This window comes from Phaseolus vulgaris, chromosome 7 (assembly GCF_000499845.2).
Source record: "Phaseolus vulgaris cultivar G19833 chromosome 7, P. vulgaris v2.0, whole genome shotgun sequence".
Classification (NCBI taxonomy): Eukaryota; Viridiplantae; Streptophyta; class Magnoliopsida; order Fabales; family Fabaceae; genus Phaseolus; species Phaseolus vulgaris.
In genome coordinates this window covers 218,628-245,730 of record NC_023753.2, presented here as the reverse complement: position 1 = coordinate 245,730, position 27,103 = coordinate 218,628, and the positions used below count along the sequence as shown (strand labels likewise).

The following is a 27,103-nucleotide window of genomic DNA, read 5'->3' as shown; positions in this document are numbered from 1 at the left end:
ATACGGATCCCGAAAAAAATTGCAGAAAGTAGGGCGAAATTTCACAAGTTTTGCTAGAGGATAGCCTTGGTTTGCACAAAATTTCTGAAAAATTCTCCCCAAATGGTTTTTTCATGAATTTCTGCGTAAGAATCTCCTCTGAATTTGGGACAAAACGCGACATATTTCAGGTCAAACAGATGAGTATTCACCCAGGAAAAAAATCAAACAGTTTCACACAGTAACGAACCATCCTTTCAACCCGGGCAGTGATGAATAAAAAATTTATTTCGAACCTTGTGCGACGAGTCTGGGGCTCAAAACTCAGCCAAAACTCAATAGACACAATGACGAATGTCTGGACAAAATTTCAGACCAAAATAACCAAGGAGTAAGGCGCAGTAAGTCCCAGACCGAGAATGAACAAAATCGGTTTTCCGAAAACAAAACGTCATGAATTTTCTTCCCCGTATCTTCTTTCTGTAATTTTTTTATTGACGTACCTCCTTACCTGAGTTCAAATAACATATGAAAGTACTTGTGTGAATTTTTTCAGCGCAATACGGACCCGGAAAAAAACTTGCAGAAAGTAGGGCGAAATTTCACAAGTTTTGCTAGAGGTTAGCCTTGGTTTGCACAAAATTTCTGAAAAATTCTCCCGAAATGGTTTTTTCCTGAAATTCCGCGTAAGAATCTCCACTGAATTTGGGACAAAACGCGACAGATTTCAGGTCAAACGGATGACTATTCACCCAGGAAAAAAATCAAACAGTTTCACACACAAACGAACCTTCCTTTCAGCCCGGGCAGTGATGAATAAAAAATTTATTTCGAATCTTATGGGACGAGTCCAGGGCTCAAATCTCAGCCTAAACCCAATAGACACAATGACGAATGTCTGGAAAAAAATTTCAGACCAAAATAACCAAGGAGTAAGGTGCAGTAAGTCCCAGACCGAGAATTAACAAAATCGGTTTTCTGAAAACAAAACGTCATGACTTTTCTTCCCCGTATCTTCTTTCTGTGATTTGTTTATGGACGTACCTCCTTACCTTGGTTCAAACAACATATGAAAGTACTTGTGTGAATTTTTTCAGTGCAATACCGACCCGGAAAAAAACATGCAGAAAGTAGGGCGAAATTTCACAAGTTTTCCTAGAGGTTAACCTTGGTTTGCACAAAATTTCTGAAAAATTCTCCCGAAATGGTTTTTTCCTGAAATTCCGCGTAAGAATCTCCACTGAATTTGGGACAAAACGCGACAGATTTCAGGTCAAACAGATGAGTATTCACTCAGGAAAAAAATCAAACAGTTTCACGCACAAACGAACCTTCCTTTCAGCCCGGGCAGTGATGAATAAAAAATTTATTTCGAATCTTCTGGGACGAGTCTGGGGCTCAAATCTCATCCAAAACTCAATATACACAATGACGAATGTCTGGAAAAAATTTCAGACCAAAATAACCAAGGAGTAAGGCGCAGTAAGTCCCAGACCGAGAATGAACAAAACCAGTTTTCCGAAAACAAAACGTCATGAATTTTCTTCCCCGTATCTTCTTTCTGTGATTTGTTTATGGACGTACCTCCTTACCTGGGTTCAAACAACATATGAAAGTACTTGTGTGAATTTTTTCAGCGCAATACGGATCCGGAAAAAAATTGCAGAAAGTAGGGCGAAATTTCACAAGTTTTGCTAGAGGTTATTAGCCTTGGTTTGCACAAAATTTCTGAAAAATTCTCCCGAAATGGTTTTTTCCTGAAATTCCGCGTAAGAATCTCCACTGAATTTGGGACAAAACGCGACAGATTTCAGGTCAAACAGATGAGTATTCACTCAGGAAAAAAATCAAACAGTTTCACACACAAACGAACCTTCCTTTCAGCCCGGGCAGTGATGAATAAAAAATTTATTTCGATTCTTGTGGGACGGGTCTGGGGCTCAAATCTCAGCCAAAACCCAATAGACACAATGACGAATGTCTGGAAAAAATTTCAGACCAAAATAACCAAGGAGTAAGGCGCAGTAAGTCCCAGACCGAGAATGAACAAAACCGGTTTTCTGAAAACAAAACGTAATGACTTTTCTTCCCCGTATCTTCTTTCTGTGATTTGTTTATGGACGTACCTCCTTACCTGGGTTCAAACAACATATGAAAGTACTTGTGTGAATTTTTTCAGCGCAATACGGATCCGGAAAAAAATTGCAGAAAGTAGAGCGAAATTTCACAAGTTTTGCTAGAGGTTAGCCTTGGTTTGCACAAAATTTCTGAAAAATTCTCCTGAAATGGTTTTTTCCTGAAATTCCGCGTAAGAATCTCCACTGAATTTGGGACAAAACGCGACATATTACAGGTCAAACGGATGAGTATTTACCCAGGAAAGAAATCAAACAGTTTCACACACAAACGAACCTTCCTTTCAGCCCGGGCAGTGATGAATAAAAAATTTATTTCGAATCTTGTGGGACGGGTCTGGGGCTCAAATCTCAGCCAAAACCCAATAGACACAATGACGAATGTCTGGAATAAAATTTCAGACCAAAATAACCAAGGAGTAAGGCGCAGTAAGTCCCAGACCGAGAATGAACAAAACCGGTTTTCCAAAAACAAAACGTCATGACTTTTCTTCCCCGTATCTTCTTTCTGTGATTTGTTTATGGACGTACCTCCTTACCTGGGTTCAAACAACATATGAAAGTACTTGTGTGAATTTTTTCAGCGCAATACGGATCCGGAAAAAAATTGCAGAAAGTAGGGCGAAATTTCACAAGTTTTGCTAGAGGTTAGCCTTGGTTTGCACAAAATTTCTGAAAAATTCTCCCGAAATTGTTTTTTCCTGAAATTCCGCGTAAGAATCTCCACTGAATTTGGGACAAAACGCGACAGATTTCAGGTCAAACAGATGAGTATTCACCCAGGAAAAAAATCAAACAGTTTCACACACAAACGAACCTTCCTTTCAGCCCGGGCAGTGATGAATAAAAAATTTATTTCGAATCTTGTGGGACGAGTCTGGGGCTCAAATCTCAGCCAAAACCCTATAGACACAATATCGAATGTCTGGAAAAAATTTCAGACCAAAATAACCAAGGAGTAAGGCGCAGTAAGTCCCAGACCGAGAATGAAGAAAACCAGTTTTTCGAAAAAAAAACGTCATGAATTTTCTTCCCCGTATCTTCTTTCTGTGATTTGCTTATGGACGTACCTCCTTACCTGGGTTCAAACAACATATGAAAGTACTTGTGTGAATTTTTTCAGCGCAATACGGATCCGGAAAAAAATTGCAGTAAGTAGGGCGAAATTTCACAAGTTTTGCTAGAGGTTAGCCTTGGTTTGCACAAAATTTCTGAAAAATTCTTCCGAAATGGTTTTTTCCTGAAATTCCGCGTAAGAATCTCCACTTAATTTGGGACAAAACGCGACAGATTTCGGGTCAAACGGATGAGTATTCACCCAGGAAAAAAATCAAACAGTTTCACACACAAACGAACCTTCCTTTCAGCCCGGGCAGTGATGAATAAAAAATTTATTTCGTATCTTCTGGGACGAGTCTGGGGTCAAATCTCAACCAAAACTCAATAGACACAATGACGAATGTTTGGAAAAAATTTCAGACCAAAATAACCAAGGAGTAAGGCGCAGTAAGTCCCAGACCGAGAATGAACAAAACCGGTTTTCCGAAAACAAAACGTCATGAATTTTCTTCCCCGTATCTTCTTTCTGTGATTTGTTTATGGACGTACCTCCTTACCTGGGTTCAAACAACATATGAAAGTACTTGTGTGAATTTTTTCAGCGCAATACGGATCCGGAAAAATAATTGCAGAAAGTAGGGCGAAATTTCTCAAGTTTTTCTTGATGATAGCCTTGATTTGCACAAAATTTCTGAAAAATTCTCCCGAAATGGTTTTTTCCTGAAATTCCGCGTAAGAATCTCCACTGAATTTGGGACAAAACGCGACAGATTTCAGGTCAAACGGATGAGTATTCACCCAAGAAAAAAATCAAACAGTTTCACACACAAACGAACCTTCCTTTCAGCCCGGGCAGTGATGAATAAAAAATTTATTTCGAATCTTGTGGGACGAGTCTGGGGGTCAAATCTCAGCCAAAACTCAATAGACACAATGACGAATACCTGGAAAAAATTTCAAACCAAAATAACCAAGGAGTAAGGCGCAGTAAGTCCCAGACCGAGAATGAACAAAACCGGTTTTCCGAAAACAAAACGTCTTGACTTTTCTTCCCCGTATCTTCTTTCTGTGATTTGTTTATGGACGTACCTCCTTACCTGGGTTCAAACAACATATGAAAGTACTTGTGTGAATTTTTTCAGCGCAATACGGACCCGGAAAAAAATTGCAGAAAGTAGGGCGAAATTTCACAAGTTTTGCTAAAGGTTAGCCTTGGTTTGCACAAAATTTCTGAAAAATTCTCCCGAAATGGTTTTTTCCTGAAATTCCGCGTAAGAATCTCCACTGAATTTAGGACAAAACGCGACAGATTTCAGGTCAAACAGATGAGTATTCACCCAGGAAAAAAATCAAACAGTTTCACACACAAACGAATCTTCCTTTCAGCCCGGGCAGTGATGAATAAAAAATTTATTTCGAGTCTTGTGGGACGAGTCTGGGGCTCAAATCTCAGCCAAAACTCAATAGACACAATGACAAATGTTTGGAAAAAATTTCAGACCAAAATAACCAAGGAGTAAGGCGCAGTAAGTCCCAGACCGAGAATGAACAAAACCGGTTTTCCGAAAACAAAACGTCATGACTTTTCTTCCCCGTATCTTGTTTGTGTGATTTGTTTATGGACGTACCTCCTTACCTGGGTTCAAACAACATATGAAAGTACTTGTGTGAATTTTTTCAACGCAATACGGACCTGGAAAAAAATTGCAGAAAGTATGGCGAAATTTCATAAGTTTTGCTAGAGGTTAGCCTTGGTTTGCACAAAATTTTCTGAAAAATTCTCCCGAAATAGTTTTTTCCTGAAATTCCGCGTAAGAATCTCCACTGAATTTGGGACAAAACGCGACAGATTTCAGGTCAAACGGATGAGTATTCACCCAGGAAAAAAATCAAACAGTTTCACACACAAAAGAACTTTCCTTTCAGCCCGGGCAGTGATGAATAAAAAATTTATTTCGAATCTTGTGGGACGAGTCTGGGGCTCAAATCTCAACCAAAACTCAATAGACACAATGACGAATGTCTGGAAAAAATTTCAGACCAAAATAACCAAGGAGTAAGGCGCAGTAAGTCCCAGACCGAGAGTGAACAAAACCGGTTTTCCGAAAACAAAACGTCATGACTTTTCTTCCCCGTATCTTTTTTCTTTGATTTTTTTATGAACCTGCCTCCTTACCTGGGTGCAAACAACATATGAAAGTACACGTCTGAATTTTTTCAGCGCAATACGGACCCGGAAAAAAATTGGAGAAAGTACGGTGAAATTTCACAAGTTTTGCTAGAGGATAGCCTTGGTTTGCACAAAATTTCTGAAAATTCTCCCGAAATGGTTTTTTCCTGAAATTCCGCGTAAGAATCTCCACTGAATTTGGGACAAAAACGCGACAGATTTCAGGTCAAACGGATGAGTATTCACCCAGGAAAAAAATCAAACAGTTTCACACACAAACGAACCTTCCTTTCAACCCGGGCAGTGATGAATAAAAAATTTATTGCGAATCTTGTGGGACGAGTCTGGGGCTCAAATCTCAGCGAAAACTCTATAGACACAATGACGAATGTCTGGAAAAAATTTCAGACCCAAATACCTAAGGAGTAAAGCGTAATAGATAGTACGACTTGTCATGGTAAAGAAGGAGGGGGAACAAACACACTTGAAGAGTGTAATACAACGAATTGTTGTATGCTGCGTTCAGGAAGGATGAATCTGCGTTCGAGAAGGATGAATCCGAAAAAGAATTTATTGATTCTCTCCCAATTACTTGGACGGTAGGTGCGATGATTTACTTTACAAACGAGGTCTCTGGTTCAAAGTCTCTGATTTACGAAACATTTTGATAATTTTTTAAAAAATTTTCACCAAATTTAATAATTATAAGTGAAATTACATTATAATGGTAAAGAATGCATTACAAAGATTACATTTTTAACATAATGTCCAAGGAACAATGACAATGGTATGAAACAAAAGTGGTGTGTGGGCCAAGTTTGAGTGCAAACTCGTGGCATCAAAACTAATATACAGTGTGCAAAAAATAATGTATAGTATGAGTGTATCAGTTGTAGCATATACTGAATGATTGCAGAAGGACACACAGATGGTTGCATTCCTAGGAATGATTTGCATTCTGAAAAAGGCTTTGAGCATCTTCAGGGTTGTTGCCCCAAGCTCTCTGCTTCCATAACAGCTCCACTTCATCAAACGTCAACCCCTTGGTTTCAGGAACATAGACAAGCACAAACACAAAAGCAAGCACAGCAATAACAGCAATAATTAAGAAAGTAGGACCAGTGCCAACAGCTGCAGCAACCGACAGAAATGACTGTGCCACAATGAGATTTGAGACCCAATTCACAGTAGCAGACATGCCTCCACACATCCCTCGGTATTCTTCAGGGTATACTTCTGAGTTAACCGTCCAAGGCACAGGTCCCATCCCTGGGGCAAAGAAAGCAATGTATAGTGCCAAACCAAGAACTGCAAGCCACCCATACAAACTACTTCCAGATGATTGGTTAAAGAATGAGAAGGCCAAGATGATCAGAGACGCTATCACCCCTCCTAAGCTAAATAGGGCCAATTTTCTCCTCCCTGCATGGTCAATAAGGTAAATGCCAAGAACTGTTCCAGCAGCATTCATGCCAGCAACCACCAGAGAGAGAAGAAGAGCCAACTCGTTGGAGCGAAAGCCGGCCATTTGGACAATTGTTGGGCTGTAGTACATCACTGTGTTGATGCCTGTGAATTGCTGAAATGCCTGTGCAACAATGGGATGATATATAAGAAGATATTTCATTTTGCATGTTCAAAGTAATAGCATGTTCAAACAACAGTTATTATGCCTTTCAACCTTTTGATAGCAAGGGAAGTTAGGTTTTGGCACCTCATTGCCTCTAGATATAAAGTTTTTCTCACCTGCAATCCGGCTCCAGCAAGGAATGCAAGTCTAATTTCTTTTGATTTGAAAACATTCCGATATCTGATATTATCCCTTCTTTGTTGGTCTCTCTCTGAATTAGTAGTAAGTAAAATAACTTCATCCTCTAAACGAGCAAAGTCATAGATCTTAGCTAGCACAGAAATGGCTTCCTCTTCCCTGTTCTGCACATGGAAGAAAAGATTTATATAAATGAAATAACTTTCAATCTAAACATAAAACAATTATACAACCTTCATGAAGAGCCATCTGGGGGATTCAGGCAGTAAGAGCATAAGGAAAAACTGAACTACTGCTGGCACACCCGAAACTCCCAACATCCACCGCCACGTTCCTGGGACCTGCTTGATTAAGAATATGGGCAGTCATTGAAATGATACCCTCGACTCAGAAACAGGAACATGATATTTTGAGCCTATTCCTATTCTGCTATGCCTATTCTCTTTTTCTGTATATTGAGGGGGCTAGTTAGAGATGTCCACGATTTCACATGTTGATTCCCTCAGAAATGTACATGGTAAACAAGAAGAAACACTAACTATATTGGAGAAAAGTGAAAAGAGGAGTGATGGAGTTCAAATCATTGGTGGAAAAATCTCACATGGAAGAAACTGAATTTTACCCTTTATTGTGCATGAACTTGTTAAATTGGATACAAAACAGCTCTGGATAATTGATATTATTTCTATTTTACGAGAAGTGAAGAAAAACAAAGCATGGAAAAAGAACCTGTGTAAAAGCAAGATTTATGAGATAGGAAAGAAACTGTCCACCAGTTATCATGAGCACATTTGTGCTTACTAATGCTCCCCTTATTTCTGAAGGTGACAATTCTGCAATATAAACAGGAGCAGTGACAGAAGCTATACCCACACCCAAACCTACAAAAACACGGCCAAGTATGAGAACATAAGGATCCGGTGCGGCGGCCATGACAATTGCTCCCAGGGTAAAGATAACATCTGCAATGATGGTTGCCTTCTTTCTTCCATAAGCATCATTAATCCAACCACCCGCTGCTGCCCCAACAATTGCACCTGCCACCGCCATGCTGACAATTGTTTCCTGCAACTCAATACAATTAGACAGCTACAATGAGAATTAGCCAATTGTTTTTTTCACCCATTTGAATTTAATATATAAATTTTATTTTGTGATACATAACCACCCTGAAGTTTCATTCAGAATGAAAAATTCATGTTTTGTGTGATCTCGTCCTGATCTTTAATGGAAAGCAGCATCACTATAGGAAACCAGTTCCACCCTCTTAATTTATATTCCTCTGAGGTGTCAGCAGAAATTGCAGAAGCGGTAGAACAGAACAGAGGACTTACTCAAGCCTTAGCCCTACCTCTCAACCTAAATTACCGTTTAATTCAACTCTGACATGCCCAGGGACAGTACAGGATTGATAGGTTGGGGGTGGAGGGGAATAGATGAATTGTTATGAAGCATTTTTTACTCTTTACACCAGTAAATTATCATAGATATTATTCGCCATGAGATCCCTCTCAGTCCTTGATCTCACTCTCCTCCTTTTAACAAGATTAAAACCCTGCAAATTTACTTGTGTTTCCAAAGCCTGTAGAATTAATAAATGCAAAAAATCTTGCATTCAGGTCTAGCTTCAATGATTTCTAATGCTGACTTTCGTAAACATTGATTAGAAAAGACAGAGGAGTATTTTCTTTTAACAGTCTATGCATGGGAGCAACAAAGGTGACTCCATGGTGGTTTGATTTCATATGACTTTAAAAAATTCCAACTCTAGTCGTCATAAGTAACATTTTATTCACGTAAGTTCCTAACGTTCCTGATTCAAAATTCAAATTACAGTGCTTTAAATAATGTGGAAAAAAAACAAAATGCCTTGCATGCTGGAGATCATAAACAAATTAGACCTCAGGAGTACAAGGAGAAGATACCAATTTCGTACACTCATGTTCCTTTATATTGTTCACTGGATACATGATTGCTCTTGTAGATTGGTAACCAAGTGGCCATATGCTTCAATGGTGCTGCAACTGAGAAGAAGGGGAATGAAACAGAGTATATGAGATGACAATACCCATACACGAGAGCTGCACGCAAGGATGGAGGCAAAAACTAACTGCAGCCAATATTTTGTATCTTCAATCCAATTTTGGCGGAGGTATCCATTACATTATGAAAGCATGGGTTTAAAATCTTTTACTTAGTGTATTTTCATCAGACAAAAAAATCTGACACCCACTTCAGAAGAGGAAAATTAAAAAGCAGGCATTGCTGCAGCAACCACCCCTAATTGTAGTACCACAATCACACAACTGACACTGCCCAGTAGAAAAGCAAAATCAAAATACACCAGTAGCATTCTTAATTTTGTAGGATTCAATGGTCAAATATGAAAAGTTGGTTGAAACAGTTGGATGATAGGTATTGGTATAGTACCTGTAGAAAATTGCTGTGTCTGACGGCTTCAAAATCATCTTTAATATAGAGAAGGGCCCCTGAAATAACACCTGCAATGCAACAAAAGGTGAAGAAAAAGCATATCCTAAAATAACATGAGAATAAATTGATCTTGAAGTAGGTACCTGTGTCGTAGCCAAAGAGCAATCCACCAATGCTAGCCACAGAAGTGAGTCCTATAATGTAAGGGTTTTTAAAGAGGGAGACTTTCCTCTCTGGGTATATGTCCAGATACCCTGAGCTTCCCGGAATGGAATGAGTTATGGTGGTGATGGTCATGTTGGCGTGCGTGCGTGGCCAAAAGGGTTGAACCTTAATCGACCCAGATGAGGGTGAGACACTGAGACCAAATCACAAACACTTAGAATTCATTCCACACTCTGAAAATGACAGGAGAAGGGTGATGTAGTGATTCCATTCCATTGCATGTTGTTGTTTGGTGTTGTCCACTTCTTATATTAATATTTCCAATTATCTCTTCGCTGTTCTTATCATCTGACTCCGACACTAGTCATGCCACTTCCCTACCCTAATCCACTTTCCATAATATGGTTGTCTATGTTTTCTGAGGATTACAAGGAACATTGAGGTTGTCTATGTATCAGAAAATGAATCTGTTTGGATTAGATGTTATCAGAAAATGAATCTGTTTGGATTAGATGTGGATGTGTAAAAATAATTTATTAAAATTTATAAGTCATGTAATAAGGATATTTAATAATGTAAAGAATAAGATTATAAATTTACATGTGATTAAAAAAATTTAATTTACATGTGGCTGTTGTTTTCTGAAAGTACTTAGTATTTTGTTTTTGTTGGGTTTCCCTTCTCCACACTCATCATTGTATTATTATGTCACAAATGTGGACTTTAAGAAATTGAAAATGATAGGGAAAAAACATGTTAAAAAAACTTTAAGAAAACACTTTTTTTTTTACTTTACAATAAAAAGAGTGGCTTTTGATTCTTTAAAGACTAATTTTCCCTGCACCACATCAATTGTGTTGATCTGCACCATCTTTTTTTTAAAACCAAAAATTGTTTTTGTCACCTTTTCCCAATTTGAAATGAAAAAAAAAAGGATCTCGTCCAGAAAACATTCATAGCGGATGATCATATCTAGAAGACACATTTCAATTCTGAATTTGTATATACTTGTATATACAGAACTGACTTAGTTGTGTTCGTCCAGGAAACATTCCTCTACTGCGGATGATCATATGCTTAGTTGTGTCGCAGATATAGATATCCAAAAGTTTAAGGATAAAATAGACATTTTCTATACAAGTGTTGGGTGCAAATCAATTGTGATCTAGTGCAGGGAGAATTAGTCTTCTTTAACGTTTGAGAGAAAGAATATAAAATAAATAATATATTGAAAAAGGGTTAGTATTTTGAGTTGAAATGTTGATAACTATGTATTTTTGAAATTGTATTGGTCAAATCGCAATTATAAACGGATGATTTTTAATTTGCAGTTCTTTTGCTTGAGAAGACGACATTTGAAGTATTGTGTGTAAAATAATGTAATCTCTTGAAGCACGTTACAATGGAGAATATTGCTACATTAGTAATGAAGAAAATAGAATAAAGTTTGTAGATTATAAGTTAGTGAAAAAGGAAAATGAGGAAAATGATCCATGTATCAGTCTCTTGGGCGAGCAAGCCAAAGAGAGCTGAGAGCACGCAGCCTGGAAAAGTAATCATGTATTGCAAGCAGTGCACGAGCCGATTGCCGAGTTGTCAGTATCCGATGAATTTGTTGCAGTGTTTGCTGCCGCAAATTGTCAGCCTTCAAACCACCACCACACAAATTAGTTACTTCAAAGGTTTTCTACTTCCTACTTCAAAGGTTGGTGGTCTCTAAGATACTCAATTCAGAGATTTTTACTATTTTGGTGAAATTTCACAAGATAATCATCAAAATGGATAAAATCTTAAAAAATTACCAAAATGGGTAAGTCATGTCTGACACGACTTCATACCTGACACGATTTCATGTCTGGCACGACTTCATGCCTGGCACGACTTCAGTGTATCAGATTTCAACTGAACACGACTTACCCATTTTGATAATTAATGAGTGAAATTGCACCAGAATGGTAAAAATCACTTCAATTGATTGTTTATATGTGAGTAAGAAAAGGTTTACCTGCTTAATGAAGCCCTCGAGTGTCCCTAATTTGCCCATGGCCATAGCCATTTGACCCATGTAATTTGCCACATTGCCTGATGAACCAGAGGAGCCCAGTGATCCAGTGGATAATGTCTCCGAAAGGGACTGCTGCAATGCTTCCATGCCCTGAGACAATGCATCTTCTGCCTGTTGGGAAGATTGCTGCAAGTTGGTGATACCCACTAACTGCTGCTCCGTCAGAGGTTCCAACTGATTTACCAGGAGCTGCAACCAAATTCATGCCACTCTTGTCAAGCAAGGCTCAAACTACTAAATTTTGAAGAGATGAGCAAAATACTCATTTGGGACAATCAAACCACACCACATATTAAGTCTCAAATTTAGTATTTCACAAGGGACCAAACACATTAAATAAACAATCAGGTTATCATTTAACTTATCTACATATATCAACTCTACCTTTGCTAGCTAAAATTACTAATTAGCATACTTCATTAGATTTTTGACAGGCCCTTAAATAAGTTCTGAATGAAACAAGGAGCCTGCTAGAACTCGAGTTCTTACTGAAATCAGAGAAAATATGTGTAGGCATTGGTACTTAAAATTTGACTATAGTGTCACTTGTAACAGAACATATGTCCCTAGACAGAGAGAGATGAAAATCTGGAGAGACATCCAGTGACAAACTAATATGTGAAACATGTATAAAAGGAGAGAAGAGAGTAATAGGAATCTGAATGATACAAATATGATATAATGATTGGTTTTTGGCAGAGTATCCAAACAAACATACTTATACTAGTATTCTAGCAAGTAGAAGTGTAATACAAATCTATTAACAGTCTTAAAGTCCTAACATAATAAAACTCCTAGCACAATAATAAGAATCCCAAGTCCAACATTTTAAATTCTACATCAACCAGCAATGTCAGAAAGCAACCATAAATATAGATGCAAAATGTCAACCCTTAATGCATGTATTCTCTTTTACAGAACTCTCAGGTTAAAACAAGTTTGGTATCTTATGATTATCCAAAAAAACAGTAGGAGATTTTTATCTATATGTTACTATTATAATTATAGAAATAAGTAGCAGATCCTATATAGTAAAATATATCTAGATTATATATGTATTATTAGAACTGTTTTTATTTATTTCCGTATCATTTCTTTATTGTTAGAGGAAATCAAACCTCTTCTGTTTATTGTATTGATTTCGTTTTCTCAATAAAAATAAAGTATCCATGTTGTCTTAGAAATACATGATCTCAACTCAATGTCTCTCTCTTCCCAATAGTTTAATAATTTACAATGAAAAACTAGTGCTTGGAAAAGCCATAATATCTTTCAACAAACCATTAGAACAATAAACTAAAGGGTCACAATCAGCTCACCTTGAGGAGTTCAGATGACCGAAAACCACCAAGCCATAGGAAACACCTCTCAGCTGGTGTTTTCCACATGCCAGACAACAAATGGAAGACATCAGCCTTAGCTGCATTGCCCTTCAGCCTAAAGATCTCATCATAATGTGCCATTACACCATCGATAATCATGCAGAGTTCTGTATCACCTGCGTGAGAATTTACAGCTGCTCTTAGTTCGTTAATTTGTCGATTCTGCTCTTCCACCCACCTTGCATATTCTACGTCAAATGCCATGGCCCCTGCAAAAAAAAAAAACATAGTTACGGATTATCTCATGTAACAGATGAGAAATGAGAAATTTAAACATTCTTGAAATAGTTTGGTACAACATAAGACACAAGTTATAGACATTTTGATATTAAAACTTGTAGTCTGAATAACATATTTTAGAAAGAGGGATACCATTTCCACTCATTGAATGCGCTTGATCACCTGAACTTGATATAAAGACTCCCTGCAGGAAAATAAACCAGAGATTTGAGTTTAAATTGAATATGAGCATGGTTGGCAAAGTTTTCACTAAAAAGGAGAACATAAACTAATTCCAAGGAATAATTGCACCCTACCTGCTGCCTAGCTCGCTGAAGCTCTTGCTCCAGTTGGGTCAGCTTTAAACGACTACTTTCCAGCTGCTGAACATAAGCCTGTGGAGTAATAACATTTTGGTATCAAGTCTTGCATTTTAATGGCCAAGTGGGGTGATGCAAACATAGTTATTTCTAAAATCTATCAAAGAGATCAAACAAATAAAAACTGTACAAGTATTAGAGGGTTCCACTACAAGCCATATACGCATTACAAATAACTAATTACTATTCCAAAGCACTCTATTCTATAAAGGTTGAACATCCATATTTATCATTTTACAAGTTCCCTTCCAAGTGCAGTTAAGAAGAAACATCTAGATAACTGCCATAGATATATATAACATTACAGAGGGTATTGAATGTAGTAATCACAATATTTAGTTACCAAAATATATGTTTCAATTAGTCAGAGCTCAAAGAAAGTTGTACACATTTTATGTGTATTTTCTCACCATAAAAGGAAGTATACTTCAGCTGCATTGTTGAGAAGCCGGTGGGAGAATTAAGCACAGACAGCCAGGAGCAGTCTTGCTGAATTCTTGATTATTTTCATATTCCTTGTTCTACCTACAATTTTCCGTTTTGGAGGATATCTTATTCTACCTCTAGTTGTTCTTTCCACCTTTCCCTTTGACAAAATTGATTTTTCTATTAAAAAATATATTATACTATCACTTGAATGTAATCAATATCCATGGCACTCTCAGTTTGCAAGCAGGCCTACATAATCTGTAGACCAAACTGATCATTCAAATGCATACAACCACAGATGAGAATATATAGTCTGTATTTGAGTTACAATGAAGCCATACAAATATTTATATGGAGAAAGAACAAAACAGATAATCACTTGTAACAACAAATATTAACAAAAAAGTACACATTCCTACTTTCTTTCTCAGTCGGCTTTTTCTTGCAGCCTCACGATTCTGAGCAAGCCTGCGGAGAGTCTGCGACAAATTAACAAACCAATGATCAAGTAACAAATATTGATATAAAATTTTAGATATTGACCGCACAATAATTTAAAATAGAGTAAACATTTATTTTGGTCCTTAAATGGTATACACAATATTACTGTGGTCCTCCATCTATAAATTGACATCAATATTGATACTACAATGTTTATTAATGGCATCCTTTAGTTCTTTAAGGATCAACTAGATGTTGCAACTTCAGATGACCAATTTGATGCTATATATAATTGGAGGGACCAATATGGTCATTTAACTGTTCAAAATATACTTTACCTTCTGATCTGATTTATCCTTTGATCTGTCACTGGAGTCAGAAGCCGCAGCAACAAGGGCATGACTTCTATCAAACTGTACACATGGAATGTTCAAATGTCAGATTGTAAGGAATGTGGACTAAATAACCTCTACTTTAAAGGAAAAAAATGAAAAAGTTGAATCCTTGATGATGAGTTCAATAGGTTCAAAACCAAGGAGAAAATTGCATAGAAGGTAAAAAGAAACTTCACCTGTGGATTCTTATCGTCAGTGTCAGCATCTGTAGAAATATCAGTTCTAGGACTAGCATCAGCCATGGCAAACTCTTCCCGGTGTTCTTTATCACCAGTAACCAAATTTGATGAGTGGAACTTTTGGAATTGCAAGCTTCCCCGCTCTGTTTGGTTTGTTAAAGGGCTTTTGTCAAGTGAAGTTGGCGACTAAATTGAAACGAGAAAAGAAAAGAAATGTAAAATAGTTAATTATGTTTTAAGTAGCCCGCAATCACCTAATTTACCAAGCTGAATGTTTAATAGATAACAAGAAATAGAAAAACTCACATTATCAAAGGAACCAAGTAGAACAGGACCTCGAGAAATTGTTTGGCTACTTACTTTAAGTGAGTCAAAAATTGAGTCTGAATCACATATCAGATAACATTATCAGAGAATGAAAAGGTGGAGAAAAGATTACACTTTACCAAGAATAGAAAGAATTGATTAGTCAGATTATAAACTTAGATATCTAGTTCTTTAGCCAATAGTAAAAGCCCACTATATATTTTAACATGTGTGCATCTGTGGATGTATTACTACTCTCTATTTTATCTTTCACAGCACTTCCCTATGTGTTTATCAATGTTATCGTGGTCATGCAATTGGTGAGATTATGAAAACTTACACACTGACGGGTATCAACAACTGTATAATCCAATAAAATTTTGCTAACAAAAGGATTCTTATAAAATAGGGAGAATTAAAATAAAGATCACTGATGAGAAATGAGAAGAGGTATTTTAAGTTTAAGAAACATGTTAGACTTATTCACAATAATACCTTTAACGAAATACTTTTTACACAATTCTCCATCTTTTACCCTCTTAGAACTAGATATTATAGGTAGTCCAAAAGCAAGTTAACATCGAATGACACAATACGCGCACTAATAATTATTAGGATAAACTCTGAAACAATCTTAAAATGTGGTTTAAATCAAACTCAACACTACAAAACCAACTTATAAGCTAATGTGTGTTCCTACTTATGCTCTATTTTAGTCACATCTTTAGAGAATGTAGGATCTCCAAAACAAATCTAATCTAATTACATGTTCTTTTTTATTCTTGTGCCACATAACACTTAGAAATACTTTAAAATACCCTAATCCTCCTCTTATCAAGCATAAACAATTGACAATATGTTAGAGATAATTGATAAGTTTTTAAATGTATATTTTCTTTAGGATTCAGATCCTCTCCTTGTTTTTTGTTTTAACTGGAGATATCTTGTTCAACAAATCTCAATCATCCATTGTATATTAAACTCAATCTAGAGTTCAAATTATAACTCAATCAAACTCACCATATTACAATGAAGCCATACTAAATCCTCTAACTCTTTCTTTTGCTCCACCAAATTGATAGTGTATGATTACATTTTATCTTTTACCAATACGACTTTCCCCGCCTTTGGTTTTTAATATCCGTGTTACAACCATGAGATTGGAGACTTGTAATCTTTCACAACTGATAAGTTGGTATCACATCTGATTTATTTTTATTTTTCACCAAAATAAGATAATTTAATAATAGTAAATTTTGATATTCAAAATGAATTACATTGAAACAACGTGCTGTGGTGTTGGTTTTTTAGTAATTAGAAAATCACAATTAGAGGAACAATACATATTACTCACTAATGAACCACACTACCTTATATTCATAACTTGGGCAAGCCAAAATTTCTTTTCTACAAGCTAACTGATTGCAGCAAAGAAACTGCTTCTATCCTATTGCACACATGTCATAACAGAAGCATATCCAGCACTATAATAATACTACACTATACACTAAGGTGGTGCTAGCTTTTGCTTGAGCAGAGAAGACAATAGCATACCCCCATTTCTGGCATGTTTTAGAGAATGCAGAATCTCCAACAATAAGAATACTTACTTCCACTCAAGGCAACAGCATCCTCTATGCGATATCCAACTGATTGATCAAAGTCAGACACACGAAAAGAATCAACTGTGCTTCCCTCTGTACAGCTGAAAAAAACCATACATCAGATTCAGCTAACAGACAAGCACAAATCAGCTCAGGTCCTTCTTTTCAGACAAACAAACAGCACATAAAACCTAAGTCTTCTAAACTTGATGGATTCAAAAATCAAAAACTGGAACATTGCTCCGAGAAGTTTTTTCCCCTTACAATGAATGTCCTATGTTGCTGGGACAATGATCCAAATATCCAATGAAGGTGTAACGACATGGGAACAGAAGAAATTTAGGTTGGGGAAACTACACAGCAGCATTTCATAAAATGGGACAGAATCAAAAGTTATGAAGGCTTCTACCTAGATTATTAAATCTAATACTAAGAGGAAATATACCATGCATTGGAATTGGGCAATTGTGAATTGAAGCTCGGCATCCCTCTTGCTGTTCCCTTCTCATCTTCTACACAAACACAGGCTCTACTCCACACACACCATCATATTTCAATAATAACCTTGCAGCCCAACAAAATTCAAGACCTGAAACCCATCACAGAATAAAAAACACAGTCTTTTCTTCACTGGAAGCAGACTAGCAAAAGGACTCCAAATCAAAACATCAATTGCAAAAGAAACTCTTCACATGCTTTTTCCCATGAAGGGTAACCAGCAGACTCAACTTTGACAAAGACAGACTTGAAACAATTCAAATCTAGAGAATTCCTGGTCTTACAGGGCCACTAGCAGAAAACAAATCTGAAACCGTTGAAGAAAGAACACTCAACTGTAGTAGCTCAAGCTACTAAAAAACCAACTTGGGTGAGCACAGACTTCGGAACAAGCCAGTGTGCCCACAAGCTAAAACTCACAGATAAAAAGTGCAAAAAGTCAAAGCAGCAAACTTTGACAAGCAAAAGACTAATTTGACACCAACCCAGCAACCCCCGATGGATGCCCAAACCAATATAAAAGAAAATACCAAATCTAATCTCAAGAAGAGTAACTGCAAAAGTAAATGAAGAAAGTTTTGTTTTTTCACTGATGCTACCAAATAGTGGCAGAGAATGAAGGGAACCCACCTTGGAATTCTGATGATGTGGGTGATGATGATGATGATGAATGATGATGGTATCTGTTGAACGTTTTTTTTGGTGAATAATTATTATTGTTGGATTAAAGTGAAAGGAAGAGAAGTAGATTAGAGAGAGAAGAAGGATCGGTTCTTGTTGTGCTTCTAAGAACTAATGATTTTTCATTTTCCCATTTTTATAATGTTTCAGTGCTTTGACATGATTCATCATTAATTGTATTTCACTGTTTCTATGTTATTTTTTGTTCTACTAATTTTTTTTGTTTGTAGTTTTGTCACTGTTTCTTACACACTGACACGGTAATTACACAGTGTCTTACGTTATAGCTTCACAGCTATGTTTCACTTTTCAGTGTTGCGGCTTTGATCCTCTGCTACAAGTCACACCTCTTCTTGTAAAACCTTTTTCACATACACTTTTAGCTTCTTAAATTTTACCTTTTTATTTCCATCTTCCAAAAATTATCTATAAATAAAAAATTATAAAAGGAAAAAGGAAAAAATATATATAACCTCACTTTATAAAAAATAAATTTTAAGTTCTAATCAACTTTGGATTAAAAGTCTTATTGAAAGTTTAAAATATTTAATTTTTTTAATTCAATTTTTATCGTTTGATTTTTTTTTTAATTTTAAAAAATATTATTTTAATAGAAGGGAGAAAGAATAACCTTAACCTATTTTGTAGTATTCAACAACTTTTAACAAGAAATACATAAATAAAAGATTGAAATTTTGACCAATAACATCATCCATTCTAATCTCAAACATAATACAACAAACTTGAATAATAAAAAATTTAAATAAATAAAATTAAAAATGCTAATTATTTTTAGTAAAAATAATATTGTTTCATTTTTTAAATTAAATACTAAAAAATAAGCATCTCAAAACATATATGCAAGATAATGGTAAAAGTCTAGTTAATGTCAAGATCAAATAATATAAATTCAATTAAAAAATATAAAGACAACAATAAAATGACAATACAATATCAATATTTTGTCAATCTAGTAAACAACAAAATCAAACATGAATAACTTAATTAAAAAAAAGTATTTTAAATACTAGAAAATACTTTTATTTTTTAAAGACTTCAATTTTAATTAAATCAATTAGGAAGAAAAAAATAAAAGTTCAAAAAAGTGTAAAATATCGCCTTAAAACTCTCCATTCAATAACCCTTTTAAAAAGCACTACAATTTAATAAAAAATGTTTGTTTGCAAGTAACTACTAAAAAAATAGAAACTAATTAAAATGATATGTCAGACATAACTTAAATGAATATGTATAACAAAAATATGTCACAAATAAAAATTTATATTAGGTATAATATGCTTTATTCAAAAATGGTTTTTACAATTTTTTTATATAGTAAAAATTAGCTAGTCTTTATATAGTAGATTTTCTTTTGTTTGAGTTATAATCAATCTAAGTTAAGTGATGTGACTAAAATAAAAATTATCCTAACAAATATATATTTTAATTCATATTTATATATTAAGTAGGGTCTGAAGAAAAGGAATGATGATCCCATCAAATCTTTTAAAAGAAATAAATCACATCCACAAGGGGCCTCTATAAAAGTAGGAATAATTATTCATATGGGTATCCCTTTTTTCAATATTATTGGAAAATAGAATGTGCAATTTATAAAATTTTGTAATTTAAATTTTCAAAATTGTTTAAGAGCAAAAATATTCATTAACATATTTCGATAAAACATATCCATACAAATTTTGAATAACCATAACTGTTTTTAATGTAAGGATTAAAATATTATATACAATAAATTTTTGTTATTTTCCAATTAAAGATGATAAAAAAAAGTAGGAATAGATTTGAGTATTTCAATTTAAGGGTGAAACAAATTTAAAAGCGAAGAACGTGAAAAATTAAAATTTAATCCGATTAGTGTTGGGAAAACACATTAATCTAGTTTTAAGTTTTTAATATTTTATATTTAATCTGAAATTAACCGTATTAAGTTAATTACATTTTCATTCAAATAACATACTAAATCTTATAAACAACGTGAATCATAAAATCAAGTAATTTGAGAATTAATTTTAGTTTATGGAAAAGTTTATTATATACTTTTTTTCCTTATTATTTTCTTCACTTACAAAATATTATTGAAGTTTTTATTCAACCATATGCATAATACTCTGAATAAAAAACAAGTATCACATTGTGTAATAATGATATTTCCCAAATATCACCCTTTCATATATATATAGTAAGAAAGATTTACATTCTCAAATTCGATTATCCCAAAGTTAATTAATATAAAAAAATATATAATTTTACAATACAAATAATGAGAGAATTTTTTTAAATAAAAATAATGCATGACTATGTTTGAGGTGGAAAATGATTGTGTGAAGATTAACCCAAAGATAGAGAGAAACACAATAGCAGTCTTTGGTTTCAGAGCACTTTTATTGTTCAGAAGTTAATGCTTGTCATCATTATTAGTTCACCATTCAATTCATCTCCTTCTACAATTAATTCCACTCATTTTTTATAAAAAATAAAATAAAATAAAAATATTTTAGGCATGTCTCAACCTTTATACAACTCTAAATTTTTTTTCACCAATAGAAACATAACATGTCTGACAATCGAAAAAATCCCTTTAAAATAAAATTCTACCCTGAAAAAAATCACTTATCAAATTCTGACAGATACATCAATTAGAATACGAAAAATTTTATCTACAGATTTTAAAAATTACCCATGACCATACCTTACATCATACCATAGTAAATTTTTTTACATGATTAGATCATGCCGCTTTTAAAAATCTTCATATTCCTATGTTTCCGTAACTCAGTTACCACAGCTACCCAGACAACCCAAATCTAATTCTTCATTAATTGCAACTGACAAAAATGGTGGCTGAAATGGTCATGTCCATGAAAGCAGGAAGGTGGTGTTATTTTCAGCAGCTACCTACCTGCATGGAGAAACAAATGAATTTAATTAATATATGAAGTGTAGAATAGTACTATAGGAACATTATTTCTTACGTTATGCGTTGGTGCATGCATGCAAAATGCAGTACATAAACACAGAATTTGGAGGAATAGTAGCTTTCTCTCATATCAAATACTGTTAAATATTAAGATGTTAATAATAGAGTATAGATAGTTAAGTTTGGGAGAAGATGTTAATAATATCAAACGATGATTGTGTGAACTCAGATTTATTGCATCATTCTTTCTCACTGCAACTATTTTTGTTTTTGTTGGACATAACTAGTTCAGTCTCTATAATAAATTCATGATATTCTTTCTTATATGTTATTCAATATTCTATTTTTATTCTGAAATAAAATTGTAAATATTATAATTTTTCTTTTTATGAACCACGTCAAATTTAAAAAGCACAAGAAATTGGTCTCTTTAATAAAATTGAAACACATGTGTATGTGTAATAACGTCAACCTACGTTTTAGTGTGGTCTACGTAAATTTCATTTCGTTGCCTTCAAATTATTTATCAAGCGCAAATTAAATTAAATATAATAAATTGCATTATATTTAATATCATTTTTCTAATATGATATATATTATGACTTAAATAGTCACGAGGAGTATAACTTTTAACACTAATTAGCACAATTCATCGTTGATGACTTTTAAAAATAATGATTACAAAGTGATATATATATATATACACGTTTTAAGTGTGTATATGTAATTTAGTTTCTCATATATAGAATTGAATGGTTATTATACATATACATAAATAGAGATGGAAAATAAGTGAGAAAACTATAAAGTAAAAAGAATAATGTAATAAACATATACATAAACATAATAATAATTAGTAAATGTGGAAAACTTATACCAAAATCTTGCTAAAAAAAATCATATTACAAAATACGCATGAAAAGTCCCAGTGAAATAGAATATGTTTTCAAAAAAACCATATCAAATAAGCAATTATGTTTTTCAAAGAAAACAAATACAATAGAAGTATTACAAACTTGGCCAGCTGAAACAGACACTGCCAGTGTCACTTTTCAAAATAGTGCCACAAAAGAGTTTTTTATCAGTACAAAAGTGGAAAGTATAAAAGCAAACGAAGACACATCAGAAAATAAGAGTATGCAAGTACAGAGCTTCTCATACTATAAACTGAGCTTCTAATTTGGACACAAAATACGTATAATCTTGAAAATAAAGAAACTGAACTTCTAATTTGGACACAAAATACATATAATCTTGATAATAAAGATTTGTGTATATGAATGTTTAATTTTTTATAGCAAGCCTGTGTTACAACAAGTCCCTGATGACAACTAAACCATTGATAAACAACAAAATCCTTTTAAACGCTCACCGTGTTGTCTGGTTTTGAACAGAGAACCTTAACTAATAGATGAAACTCAAAAGATATTTTTGGCATGGATCTTGAGTTGTTCTTGATACGAATAAAAAAGATTGAAGAAAAACATGCGTGTTGAATCTAAAATATGAGGAAAGGAGAGGGATCCAGCATTGTCTACGCCAGAATGCAAAATGACACTAAAAGTAAAACATAATTGAGGATGCGTTTCGTCTATCTAAGGAAATAAGGGCACAAAGAAACAATCTAAATTTACATTTTAAGACGTTAAATTAAATAAAAAAACCTGCCCATACAGGAAATCCAATTACCATAGTTCTTTTTCCTGCTTCAAAGCAGAGAACCAAAATTGAGACAAGGTACATAAAAATGTCAGCACAGTACTGAAATTCTCACTTGACACCCAAAGTAGGGAATTGCCCAGGATCTTCAATTGATGGAGCGGTAACGTTAGCAGTTGCATAGCCACCAAAACCACCTCTTGCACCACGTCCACGACCGCGTCCGCGGCCACGCCCACCGGCACTATAGAAGCTTTCACCCTCTGGTGGCTTCAGAAACTCGTTGATGCTGACAGACTAGTAGCATGAAATCCAATAAACAAAATGGGGAAAAAGTCAACAAAATGTATTAGATGTGAAAGACAAGAAATTCATGGTCATGTGCACAATACTCAAAAGTAATTAAGAAATTTATTACATGTAAGGTTCCCAATATTACAGACCAATACAAGGATGAAATGGAAGCAAAAACAACAAAAACAAATACATTCATAAAAGTAATTTTTAGGGTGCAATAAGATAACTTTGGTTTCCACCTGTAAACCATACAATACATTCAACAAACGGTAAAATAAAATCAAGAGACAAATACAAGCCTTGACCATAAATAACAATTTAAGCCATGCAGAAATAACGTAATTTACCAGCAAAGATAAGACAAAAGCAACAAAGTCACACCTTCTTGGCTTTTTCTTCCTTCTCAAGAGTCTCTTTGCGCTTGTCCTTCTCAGATCCCTTCAAAATAGAAAAATTACAAGTGTCAAGGATATCATCAGCTATACAACAAATTAAATATGAACATTACAAACTAAAATAATGGAAACGTAAAGTCAAAAACCTCACCAGCTTAATAAAGATGTCAAAGTTGTCTTTCTTGTTTGACAGCTGCTGCATGGATTCAAAAACTTTAGTATCTACCTTTCTCTCCTCAGTTTTAAGTGCTTGCAAAGCCTTCCTTCTCTCTTCTAGTACTTTTTCATATTCCTCCAGAGTCATTTCCTATCCAAAAGGAAAAATACAATTCAGCTATAAAACTTAAACAAACCAGCGTTAATTAAGGAATTTCACATACAATCATAAAAATAAAAGAGTAAATTGTTAAGAAACGAAAGAATGGAAAATACACATTGACACCTTCCAGACACAGTAGAAGATGTAACCTAAAATTGGAAAGAAAAAATATAAATTTTCAAAGTGAAAGGAAGTATAAATAACGAGTGAATAATCACAGGAATTTTCAAAACCCATGATTAAAGTTTAGATGTGCACATAAATAACTGTAGTACAAAAACAAATGAAGAATAACGCATTCTAAGCAATGAGTGAGAACCCATAGGTTAAAGTCAAAGCTAAACTTGATTGGATTATCATTCCTACAACTTATAACTCACTTCACATCCATGATCACATGCAGTGACGATTTCATAAAACGTCATTTATAATTGAAATAAACTTGTCTACAGATAATGTTAAAAATAAAACATTAACGATATACAGAAGCAGATGAAGAGAAAATCAGAGAACTTGAAACCAAATTGAACAATCACCTTATCCTCAGGCTCCTTTTCTTCAGCTTCATTAGCAGGATTCTCTTTGTTTCCATCTGCTGCAACATCATCCTCACCTGAAGGCTTTACTTCACTAAAATTCTTAGCAGTTTCATTTATTTCATCAGTGGCCCTAAGTAAAATTCAAAAAAGCAAAAGGAACAAGCAATAAATATTCATCAAAATAGTATTAAACACAAATCATGTATAGAGGGTTGTCAATAGAAGTATGAAAGTGTAGGATCTCAAAAAAAAAAGCCCTTACTGGCCAAGCTCATCAGTTTGTAGTCCCCAGTTTCCTCTCCCATAACCTTCACGTTTCAACTCATTTCTGCATATAAAACAAGTTATATCAATACAAGAGCCAAAAGTCAATCTAACAACCCAGAAATCTGCTACAAGTATCACATTTACCCGCGTCCAGTCCCACTGCGACGTTCATAGACTCTCCGTGGTTGCCCATCTTCACCAGCTTCCCCATCACCAAAACCTCCACGTCCCCCACGGCCACCACGATAAGGACCACGAGGCCCACCATAGGCAGACCTTTCTGAGGCCCTCCCACTCTCTCCATCAAGAGCACCTTGACCAGCATTGGGAGTAAAGGAATTCTCATCATTGGAGAACTCTCTGTTGAAACCACTACCTCCGCGGCCCCGACCACGTCCAATTCCACGTCCACCACCACGCCCACCACGTGAAGAGTCACTTCTTGCCTCCCTCACTATTACAAGAGAAGGAAAATTAATATAAAAAACACGAATGAACAACAAATCAACTGAGAGCACTCAGGAATTAGGATAGCAGACAATAACAAAAACAAACAAAAAACTTCAGGGACGATCATAAAAGAAACCATGTGTATTGAATTAAATTTGTCAACTATTGAAATATTGGTATTAAGAATAAGCTAAAACTAAATATTCCATCCATTAAAAGAACTTCAAAGCCCCAATGTGCCAACAACAACAAAGAATTATCCCACTAGGTAGGGTGGGTTACATGACCACACAACACCATTCAACTCGGTTAAATCAAAAGCTTAAGGAATACAGCTTAATTGCAGAAATTTTTTATAGCTGGAAACAAAACCTGAGTCAAGATAAGGAAGAGTTAGTGGGTGGTGTTAACCCTTGGGAGCCAAACCAATATACCAATATGGTTCAGCCAAGGTAAAACAAAATATTATGTCTGGAAACAACTACTCTGAGTCCAAGGATACCGATCTTCATAATGAGATTATCATCCCTTAGTGTCCACTTTATTTATACCGTAACCAAATACAAAAAACGGAAGTTGCAGAAAGAAAATCAAATCACAGATGCAAATTGAAGGAGTGCATGCACAAACATTTCAAACGGAAAGAAAAACACAAAAGAACACATTAGATTGCACATTCCGATGCAAAAATGAAAGAAAAAAGGGAAGATAACAGACCAGCCTGAGAAGGAGGAGGTGGCTTGGTAGGAAGCTGAGCAGGTTTGTTGGGCTGAGCCTGAGGTTTCTTGGGAGCAGCAGTGACAACCTTGAGCTGCTCAGCCACAATTTGCTGAGATGGGTCCTCTGCATCATCACCCAACAAATCAAAAGGGTTCATGCTTGCCATTTTCGTCACCGATCCCTCTTCAATCCAGAACCCAAATTATGTGTTATGCCAACTCAATCTCAATCTCAATCTCAACTCATCAAAACCAATTCTTCCATGTTAATTTCTCACAACAGAAGAGTATACTAAGAAACAAAACAGAACACAACAGAGGAAAAATAGATAAGTAAAACCCTAGCCGCCCTAATGGTAACGAGAGAAGAGACTCATCCCTAACCCAAATACCCAATTTATTAGGTAATGAAACGCAGCGTTCAGTGCTTCATGGGCCTTGTTTCATCTTTCCTCAAAAAAAAATGTTCGTCCTCTACCATTAATGTGTCCAAAAAAACTTTTTTTTCTTTCTATTTAAATATTTAATTTTAAAATCTTTAGGATATTTAAATTGATATTTTTTTCTTATTTATTTAGAGAACTAAAAATAAAAAATTTATTGATAAAATTTCAGAATTCAATACGGAAAAATTACAAAAAATCAATCAAAAACTTTAGTCTTATACAGAAAATCTAAACAGAAAAAATTAAGAAAATTATATGAAACTCTCTTCATTTTTTTTCTTATTTATTTGACCATTAAACTTTATATGCTTAGGGGTGATGAAAAGTCTACTAACCATTGAAAAATTAGTTTATATTTTAAATTTATAATTCCACTCTTCTTCATTTTGTTCATTTACTCGTTGTAAATATTACAAATATAAACAATATTAGCGAGCAATTCCCAATGAATCTTATTATATTATTATATTATATATAATTGTTCTAAATTGCTTTGAAAAATAAACTTTATCACTTGTTCTGATTTTATCTTACTCAAATAGAATTAATTTTCATAAAAATACTTGTATTTGATATAAAAATTAAAGCAAATTATATTAATTTCAAGTTTTTTAACAAATTTAAATACAATAAAATGAAAGTCTTTCAATACACAAATTATAATTAAAATCAGTTATTAATATAATTATAAATTATATAAATTAATAGTAAAGATTTATAAACTGAATTATATGAAAATATAATTATATGAAAAACCAGTTCTTAATAAATTGAGAACTTAAAAAG

The 27,103-nt window shown here is 34.5% G+C and overlaps 3 protein-coding genes across 10 annotated transcripts; all 3 read right to left on the bottom strand.

Moving 5' to 3' along the window:
- Positions 1 to 6,037: 6,037 nt before the first annotated feature.
- Positions 6,038 to 10,214, bottom strand: LOC137828311 (inositol transporter 1-like). 2 transcript variants are annotated; one of them, XM_068634821.1, is made up of 7 exons: positions 9,688 to 9,758; positions 9,542 to 9,612; positions 9,037 to 9,135; positions 7,841 to 8,176; positions 7,345 to 7,452; positions 7,090 to 7,275; positions 6,038 to 6,931 (listed from the first exon to the last, which is right to left on the bottom strand). In XM_068634821.1, exons 3-7 carry the CDS (start codon positions 9,079 to 9,081, stop codon positions 6,284 to 6,286), a joined length of 1,323 nt encoding a protein of 440 aa, XP_068490922.1. In that variant the 5' UTR covers positions 9,082 to 9,135; positions 9,542 to 9,612; positions 9,688 to 9,758; the 3' UTR covers positions 6,038 to 6,283. The 2 variants fall into 2 exon arrangements, with proteins under 2 accessions (XP_068490922.1, XP_068490921.1); XM_068634820.1 differs by lacking the exon at positions 9,037 to 9,135 and having other exon boundaries at positions 9,688 to 10,214.
- A 798-nt stretch (positions 10,215 to 11,012) lies between these two features.
- On the bottom strand, positions 11,013 to 18,439 carry LOC137828312 (transcription factor TGA6-like). Of its 7 annotated transcripts, none has more exons than XM_068634822.1 (12): positions 18,238 to 18,439; positions 17,555 to 17,698; positions 17,116 to 17,202; positions 15,506 to 15,582; positions 15,197 to 15,385; positions 14,964 to 15,038; positions 14,604 to 14,663; positions 13,693 to 13,770; positions 13,529 to 13,580; positions 13,094 to 13,365; positions 11,715 to 11,963; positions 11,013 to 11,354 (listed from the first exon to the last, which is right to left on the bottom strand). In XM_068634822.1, exons 2-12 carry the CDS (start codon positions 17,616 to 17,618, stop codon positions 11,208 to 11,210), a joined length of 1,350 nt encoding a protein of 449 aa, XP_068490923.1. In that variant the 5' UTR covers positions 17,619 to 17,698; positions 18,238 to 18,439; the 3' UTR covers positions 11,013 to 11,207. The 7 variants fall into 7 exon arrangements, with proteins under 7 accessions (XP_068490923.1, XP_068490925.1, XP_068490926.1 ...); XM_068634824.1 differs by having other exon boundaries at positions 17,116 to 17,210; positions 18,238 to 18,401; XM_068634825.1 differs by lacking the exon at positions 18,238 to 18,439 and adding an exon at positions 17,892 to 18,089 and having other exon boundaries at positions 17,116 to 17,210.
- Positions 18,440 to 22,699: 4,260 nt separating this feature from the next.
- Positions 22,700 to 26,344, bottom strand: LOC137830142 (RGG repeats nuclear RNA binding protein A-like). The gene is made up of 7 exons (XM_068637305.1): positions 25,870 to 26,344; positions 24,847 to 25,156; positions 24,698 to 24,763; positions 24,433 to 24,565; positions 23,729 to 23,884; positions 23,564 to 23,620; positions 22,700 to 23,182 (listed from the first exon to the last, which is right to left on the bottom strand). Exons 1-7 carry the CDS (start codon positions 26,036 to 26,038, stop codon positions 22,997 to 22,999), a joined length of 1,077 nt encoding a protein of 358 aa, XP_068493406.1. The 5' UTR covers positions 26,039 to 26,344; the 3' UTR covers positions 22,700 to 22,996.
- Positions 26,345 to 27,103: the final 759 nt, after the last annotated feature.

Excerpts from the sequence above, each read along its gene's own strand:
- LOC137828312 (XM_068634822.1), bottom strand. The coding sequence starts at position 17,618 with ATGAGAAGGGAACAGCAAGAGGGATGCCGAGCTTCAATTCACAATTGC. Across the intron at positions 17,203-17,554 it reads TTGCCCAATTCCAATGCATG|AGGGAAGCACAGTTGATTCT; the intron begins GTATATTTCCTC and ends TCAGCTGTACAG. Across the intron at positions 14,664-14,963 it reads AGGATAAATCAGATCAGAAG|ACTCTCCGCAGGCTTGCTCA; the intron begins GTAAAGTATATT and ends AATTTGTCGCAG.
- LOC137830142 (XM_068637305.1), bottom strand. The coding sequence starts at position 26,038 with ATGGCAAGCATGAACCCTTTTGATTTGTTGGGTGATGATGCAGAGGAC. Across the intron at positions 24,764-24,846 it reads CGCAGTGGGACTGGACGCGG|AAATGAGTTGAAACGTGAAG; the intron begins GTAAATGTGATA and ends TTTTATATGCAG. Across the intron at positions 23,621-23,728 it reads TTGACATCTTTATTAAGCTG|GGATCTGAGAAGGACAAGCG; the intron begins GTGAGGTTTTTG and ends TCTATTTTGAAG.
- LOC137828311 (XM_068634820.1), bottom strand. The coding sequence starts at position 9,841 with ATGACCATCACCACCATAACTCATTCCATTCCGGGAAGCTCAGGGTAT. Across the intron at positions 8,177-9,541 it reads GACACAGCAATTTTCTACAG|GAAACAATTGTCAGCATGGC; the intron begins GTACTATACCAA and ends ATTGAGTTGCAG. Across the intron at positions 7,453-7,840 it reads TAAATCTTGCTTTTACACAG|GTCCCAGGAACGTGGCGGTG; the intron begins GTTCTTTTTCCA and ends TTAATCAAGCAG.